At 48.0% G+C, this 7738-nt stretch overlaps 1 protein-coding gene across 2 annotated transcripts; it reads right to left on the reverse strand.

Annotated features, from left to right (window-relative positions):
- Positions 1-581: 581 nt before the first annotated feature.
- On the reverse strand, positions 582-6796 carry slitrk3a (SLIT and NTRK-like family, member 3a). Of its 2 annotated transcripts, none has more exons than XM_034096694.1 (3): positions 6159-6796; positions 5359-5437; positions 582-3764 (listed from the first exon to the last, which is right to left on the reverse strand). In XM_034096694.1, the coding sequence occupies exon 3, from the start codon at positions 3704-3706 to the stop codon at positions 992-994; it is 2715 nt and encodes a 904-aa protein (XP_033952585.1). In that variant the 5' UTR covers positions 3707-3764; positions 5359-5437; positions 6159-6796; the 3' UTR covers positions 582-991. The 2 variants fall into 2 exon arrangements, with proteins under 2 accessions (XP_033952585.1, XP_033952586.1); XM_034096695.2 differs by lacking the exon at positions 6159-6796 and adding an exon at positions 5586-5832.
- Between the last annotated feature and the right edge of the window lie 942 nt (positions 6797-7738).

The following is a 7738-nucleotide window of genomic DNA, read 5'->3' on the forward strand; positions in this document are numbered from 1 at the left end:
CTTTACAATTAAATTCTTCACTGAAATTACAGAATAAATATATGCACATTTTTCTTGGAAATCTTTGTGAGAGAGAGAAAACATTAAAAGTGCCTCCTACAAAGCCATTAGTGGGTGACGATGGGGGGATCCAGAAGCAATGGAAGGGTGGGGGGGGGGGGGTCAACAAAGTGCATGGACATATCCAGAAAACCTTGAGCGTTGTCTTATAATAATATTCACAAATGTTTTACCATCCGTGCATCGGCGCGTCCTTTTTTACGAGAAGCACCCTGATATAGACAGAAGTCCTCATTAATAGTAATAACCATATTAATAAGATATAAAAATTAAATAGAACACTGAACTGTAAATGCGTTGCAGTATCTCTGTTCATAACACGTGATAGTTCTGAGTGAATCCCCTCACTTCCGGCACCGAAGCGAGTGCATGCAGCAAACTGCAGTTCGTTTTATATGTATTTTTCTCTCTTTCGTTCGTTTCCTACAAACTGTATGTGCACGGCCTCCGGGTGTTTGTACATCCTATCCGAGGGGTAAAAGAGACAGAAAGAAACCCCCCCCCCCCCCCCCCCCCCCAGTCAGGGAGACGTCCAGCTCCCGTTTGTCTTTCACATCATGGTAACTCCATAAATAGGGGTTTTAGTGACAGATGTATTTTCGGATGTGTTGTATGTTCTATTCCCCGGCGCCCCTCTCGTTTCCTCTTTTGCTCTGTCTTGGGCATATAGAGATATTTATATATTATAAAAATAACGGCTGTTGACATTGCTGGCTACTCTGAAAAAAAGGCACTTCATTGAAATATCTGAGAATGGCCTCTCCTCCAAAGTGATTTGAGGGGGGGATACTTTGTTGTAATATAATATTTTATTTTATATCATGCTGCTTTTTCAAGTTTGTTTTTTCGACATTGGGTGATTTTTGTTTCCGAGGGCGGCAAAGTGAATGATTTTGTGTTTTTTTTTTCTCTCTCCATGTGGCTAGAGACGTTAAAACCGGTAAGATTTTTCCAAGACTTCGAGGTAATCCGGCTTGGTTTGAAGTTTGGCCCTTAACTCGAGGTAATCGCTTTGGGACGGGTCTGGGTAGAGGGCTTTCCCCGTCGTGAAAAGCAATGTCTCCTTCAGCCGTGCGTCCTGCTGCAAATCCGGGTACTGCATGCCTGGTGGGTGCGCATGCGCCACATGCATGTCCTTTAGTTTGGGTACTGTCCCATACAAACAGTCTACAAAGCCCACTGTCGGTGTCGGCCTCTGGCTGTCAATAACTGTGGGACAGAGCCCTCCGTTCTGGTGAAACCCTGCCATGTCAGCCGTGGCATGGTTCACCGTGACGATGGTGTTGAGCTGAGAGTTTGACACGGCCAGGGTCCACTCTCTTTCTTTCTCTAACAAGGTTCTGTAGTTACTGTTGCTACTGCTGCCTTTGTCTTTCCTATCTGAAAAATGTGCCCTGTCTTCCTCAGCTATTTCCCCCTCTCTAGGTTTATAGATGGGGTTGTTGCACATCTGAGTCACAGGGTGGGGGATGTAATCATACACGTGACCATGGGCATGTGTGTGACCAGAGTGAGTGTGTGTGTGCGTGTTGGGTGTCGGTTTCTCCGGTGTGCAGGTGTTGCCAGAACAGCTCTGCCTCGGTGGGTCCTCGAAGATCCGGCACTGCATCTGGATCCCCGTCAGGTCTACCTCGGAGCGTTTCCGGTAGGGGAGCTTCTTCCTGCGACGGAGAACAAAGGCGTAAAGCCCGGCAGCCACGAACACAGCGGAGATGAAGAGTATGAGCAGGCTGAGGATTAGAACAGACAGTGGGACAGCTCCTCTCCCACCTGCCTCCTCCATTTCAGAGCTCCCCGTGGTGAGGTCATTCCCTCCAGGCAGGACAGGAGAGGGGCCTGAAGAGATCTTGAGCTCAGGACAGATGACCTCCACCTCCAGGTTACGCAGGTCCTTCCCAAAAGCATTCTCGGGCGTCTTGCACATGACATCTCCGACCACGATGACGGAAGAAAGCTTCTCCAGCCACTGTTTGAGGGGGATGATGTCACAGGAGCATTCCCAGGGGTTCTGGTGGAGGTCAATCTGGACAATGGAGGTCAGATGCTCCAGAATGCCACGCACAGGCATGAACAGGAAGTAGTTGTTGCGCAGGTTGAGACGTGCAAGGTTGGTGCCGGCGAAAGCGTCATTGGGGAGGGAACGCAGCAGGTTGTCATTGAGGAAGACCAGCTGGAGGTTGGGCATCAGGGAGAAGGAGTTAGGTTGTATCTCACGTATGACGTTGTACTCAAAGTAAAGATATCTCAACATCTGAAGCCCCCGAAACATACCGGGAGCGAGTCTCTCGATGTCGTTCCCATTCAGGTACAAACTCTTCAAGTTTGGCAGGTTGATAAAGGCGCCCTCTTGGACGTAGGCTATCCGATTATTTCCTAAATGCAGTAAATCCAAGCTTGAGAAGTTCCAGAAATCAGAACGGTAGATTTTCTGTATTAGGTTCCCGCTAAGATATAATTTCTTGGCATTGAGAGGCCGAGGCAGGAGCTCTGAGATGTTGTGGAGGCCTTTGTCTTTGCAGTTCACCGTTAGCCCCAGGTCATTGATGTGAAGGTTGCACGTACATCCAGCTGGACAAATGATTGGAATGGGAGGCCTTGTTTGGTAGCCAGCGACAGGGGGCTGGTTGATGCCTGGGTAGATGCTACGAGGGGTCGGGGGGTTCTTTGTTGGCCGAGGTCGTTTGGTAGGCTTAACAGCTCTGTCCTTGTATTCCACAGAAGAGGCTGTGTTGTGAAAGGACGAGAGCATGGAGGAAGGTTTAGTAGGCCATGTGTTCTCGTTGCTGAACGGGATCCGGGGAATTCCCAGCTTGGCCTCGATCTCTGGATCGGAGAGCAGCGGGCAGAGCTCACTGCGCTTGATTTCCCGTAAGTCTTTCCCGTGTAAGTGGAACGGGTTCTCACATGTGATCTCACCAACCAGAGCTGTGTAGGGGATTCGCTCCAGCCACGTTTTCAACTGGACAATCTCACACACACAGTTCCAGGGGTTCTCCTCCAGCTGGATTTCCATTAGGCTCCTCCCAACGTACTCCAGCATGCCTTTATACGGCAACGTCTTTAGTCTGTTTCCCCTCAGGTCCAGATGTGTGAGCGACACAGACCGGAAAAGATAATTCGGTAGCACAGGGATCAGATTGTCATTTAGTATGAGCACTCTTAATTTGTGAAGGTGCCTGAATGCACCACTTTCAATCCGTTTGATTACATTGTAGTCCGCCTGGAGGTACTCTAAACTCCCCAACCCCAGAAAAGTGTCATTCCGGAAAACCTCCAGTTTGTTTTCATGCAGGAACAGCCGTTTGAGTATTCCCAAACCATTGAACGCTCCTGCGTGGATATCTTGCAAGGCATTATTACCCAGATTAAGTGATATGGCATTGTTCAGATGGAGGAAGCTGTTGAAGTAAAGCTTCCTCATCGAGTTCCTTTGCAGATTGAGCTTGAAGGGCCGACTCCATATCTGTGAGATCTGGCTAACATTTGTAAATCCTTTACTGTCACAGTGGACGTGGAAGATGCCCTCCTTGACCTCGCAGTAGCAAGGCTCGAAGCAGGGCTCGTCGATCTCCTCGGAGTCCTCCAGCATTGGCATCGGGGTGGTCCATCCTAAGGCTATGGTGCTCAGCAAGGTAACCCACAGCATCCTCGCTGACACCGAGGGGATGAAGTGTCGGCTCCAGGGACAGAGCCACTTCACAGCACTGCAGCAGAGAACAGAGGGGAGGAGAGACAATGGGTGGGAGGGAGGGGAACACGCGGAAGTAAACACACTCCAACAAAGTGAAGTGTGGGGTGAGAGACGGACACACAGAGGAAGGAGAGACAGAGAGAAAGCTGCATTAGTTTAGGGCTGAATGAATAATAGAATGACATTTGCTATATTGCCTCAAACTAAACCAAGCTCTCCACGATGGGTAATATGATACCCGGCAATGCAAACAAATCTTTATATCCAGAGCGTTAACGTCAGTATATAGAGGGGTGGGGGTGCCATTTATTATACAGCAGATGTGCTGCTAAGGTCGCAATAAATCACCTCAGCTGCTTATCGCCGCGAATACGCGAAGGGAACAGCAGGTGGGTGAGGTTAGTGATGAGGAGACACCGTCCCCCCGCTTTATTTATTACATAACAGGGGACCTCAATCCCTCTTTTGGTAAATGCGTCCAGGGAAGCGCGAGGGGAAATTAAAGAAGGTGCATCGAAGGTCTAACGCAGGAATAGCACGGGAGCGGAATAGGTGTCAGCTCGGGACCATTAGTGGGACGAGATGGGGAGTGTCGAAGGACTTGCTGAACATCAATCTCGTTAAAATCCATCTCCACACACTGTATTTATACCGTGTATTCCCGTCTATACAGCTCGTAGAAATGTCGTAAAATAATGTACACAGGGCCTTAGAAAATGCAATCTATCAGTGTAAACATGTTCACAGTCACACATGTCAAATCTGAGAGGAAATAGTCCAATAGGTCCAATGATTTTGTCGGCTGTAAGCTCACAGCGTTTTCGTAGGTCAAATGTAAAAATAAATAGGATAGCACTCGACTTATTCGTTTTAGTTGATCCTGATATTTGCCAACAAATATAATCAATATAACTTCATTTGGCTTCTGATGCCAGTGGAGGATTATAGGGACAACGGCACAAGTGAAAAGCAGCTGCTCCGAGAGGCTCGAGGATGTGTTTTAGATCCAGTTGGCCTATACATAAATAATAACATGTATAAAGAGAGGATACATTGTATAATTATTATAAAAAAAGCAACGTAAAACAGTTTGATTAAAAAAAGGTTGGCTGATTGTAGATGTGGTTAAGTATCTCCATTGTGTAGGGAAAAGTCAGTCACACACACGCACAAAGACCTTTGAATACGTTTTCTGTTGCCTTTGACTTTTTATACAGCGCTGTCCGTTCAAACAATGGTGCTGGAAATCCAGAAACAGAGTCGAGTTGCTGTCCATGGTGCCTCAGACCAAAAGCGAAACAGAGAAAAAGGAGGAAAAACTAAATGTGTTGTAATCCGACAAAAAAGACGGGACACCAAAACGCGCCAAGGAGAGGAAAAAAAACATCCTTGACCACGATCTCCTCGCTGTAAAATCAGTTTGCAATGCCCACGCCGTGCGTAATCCTCCTGGATATATTGAATCCGCTTCCATGATAGAGACCAACAACAAAAAAGCTCAGATGCAATGCCTCAAAAAGTAATAACGATATTTCAAGCAATTCAAAATAATAATGCAAGTCATATAATATGCCCTTGGGGTGTAGCAAAGCGGCTGTTATACCTACTTAGTTTAGCGGGATTCCAACTTCACATATCCTCCTGCGATGTGTTCCCGGTGCGTCCCGCTCACCGTCCGATGCCGGGCTGCGAGGAAGAGAAGGAAGAAGAAAACGGGGGCCGTTAGAAAAACAGTGGGAGAGGTGGAAAGAGAGAGCATTGAGGAGGGAGAGAGTCATATATGCGCATGTGAATGAGCTACGGGTTCAAACCAAAGCACAGCCCTGTTACTTACATGAATTAAAAGTGGTGTGAACACGAACTATAAAGGAGATTCCAATCTGGTGTTTAAAGTAAGTTACTTAGAAACGACGATATCTCACGAGCTCCTGACACCAAACCTGCGGCTCTCATTAACTGACATTTCCCCCAAAATAACCTTGCTGTCATTTGAAGAGGAGTAGAGACACATGTCAAGCATAATGCAGTAGCCATCCGTCGTGACATTGGCAGGAACACGGAGAATAAAGGAAGGCTAATGATCCCTGCGATCCGTTATCCTCGATATGTGGAGAGCGCTGTGTCCCTTTTTTTGAAGTCCATGGCTATGCAGATACCAGCACAAGCATGAACACACACACACACACACACACACACACACACACACACACACACACACACACACACACACACACACACACACACACACACACACACACACACACACACACACACACACACACACACACACACGCACGCGCGCGCGCACACACACACACACACACACACACACACACACACACATATACACACATATCTGCATGAGATTTCCCTCGTGATACACTCCAGCAGAGGCTTTAACACTCACCTTAGTTTCGCACTGCAATTGGACAGCATCAGGAAAACAAGAGCACTAGTGTGAATCTTGTTAGATCTATCTCCCTCTCCCTCGCGCGCGCTCTCTCTCGGAGGAGGAGAAATTAAGACGTGAGAGGAATGCAATCTCCCACACTCCTCTCTCCTAGTGACTCTCTCTCCCCTTCTTCTTTCTTCGTCTCCTTCTCTCCTTAGCAGTTTGCTTAAAATGCAAGCCCTCGACTTGTGCCCGTGCGCTTCCGCTTCCTCTTCCTCCCCTCTACTCCTCCTCCTCCCTTCTCCTCCGCCGCCGTCGCCGCCGCCCCCGGGCGAGCGCTCAACAGCAGTGTGTCCGGGTGAGAGTGTCCTCCCCTCGGCTTCAGGACCGTGCTTCTGTCCGGTGCAGCAGGAGCACAAGTCTGTGGATCATACCGACGGTTGGGTCAGCTTTTAGTTTTTTATATGTATTTCTTTCTTTTCCTCGGGCTCGTTTCCCTGTCGTGCGTCAGAGGAGTGAGGGAGTGAGCTGGGAGGGGGGCAAAGGGGTGAGAGACGCAGTGGAGAGAGATCTGTCGGTGAGAGAGAGAGAGGAGGAGGGGAGGAAAATAGTGATGGGGACGGTTGCGCTATAATTCTGGATGCTGTCGAGACGAGGAGAGGAAGCGAAGTGAAGAGGGGGAGAGAAGTGCGCTGGCTTTCTCTGCGGGGACGCGCATCAAGGGAGAAATAAATAAATAAGAGTTAGGGAGCGCGCAGCTCAGACCTGTGGATGACAGTCAGGGCACCGCGACGACTCTCTTTCTCTCTCTCTACGACGTGCATTTATTTGTTATGATTGAGTCTTAATAGTGATTCTCTACCACTTTTCCGGGGCTATGTGAAGTTGGCAGCCGAAACCTCTCCTCTCTGCCGCGGCTAAATCTTCAGAAGAGACAGGGAAATACGGACCTCTTCATATTTCCCTTCTGTTTTTAGCGTGCCTTCCCCCACCTCGCCTCCAGCGGGCAACACAAGCCCGTGTAGAGAGGCAAGCCGAGCCAGAGCTCAGAAGCACGACTGAGCCTCACGATCCCTGCAGCTCTGCATGGAGGGGGCTGATTGCAGAGAAAGTTGAAATCTCCCCACAGCGTCTTGTTGAACACGTGACCTAATGTTTCTGTAATTATGGCAATTTACAGTCATATCAGGCTATAACTGTGTTGGAATAGTTGCTGCGTGTAGTTGGTGTCTAGACATTAAGGTTGCAAGGATGCCTGATTTGTCTCATATGTTCAGTAAATCAAAGTTGATTACTTTGAGCCCAACTTTTTTATTTATTGTCTTTTTTCAATGTGTCCATTTTTCTTTCCTCTGGTGGTCCCCAATCACACTTCACTCAGAATACTCTGACCTTAAGGATTCTTCAAAAAAGGAGTGAACACGTTACAGCAGCCAAAAACATTTCCATTATGAAACACTTTCAAACCCGATGCAAACGAAAACAGGGACACTTAAAAGTGATGCACACAGCTGGGACCGGATGCATATTGACATGCGGGGATTATAAAGTTGGCCAACTGTTCTGTCAACTCTGTTACGTGAAGTTGGTGAAGA

Source organism: Pseudochaenichthys georgianus, chromosome 13 (assembly GCF_902827115.2).
Source record: "Pseudochaenichthys georgianus chromosome 13, fPseGeo1.2, whole genome shotgun sequence".
Classification (NCBI taxonomy): Eukaryota; Metazoa; Chordata; class Actinopteri; order Perciformes; family Channichthyidae; genus Pseudochaenichthys; species Pseudochaenichthys georgianus.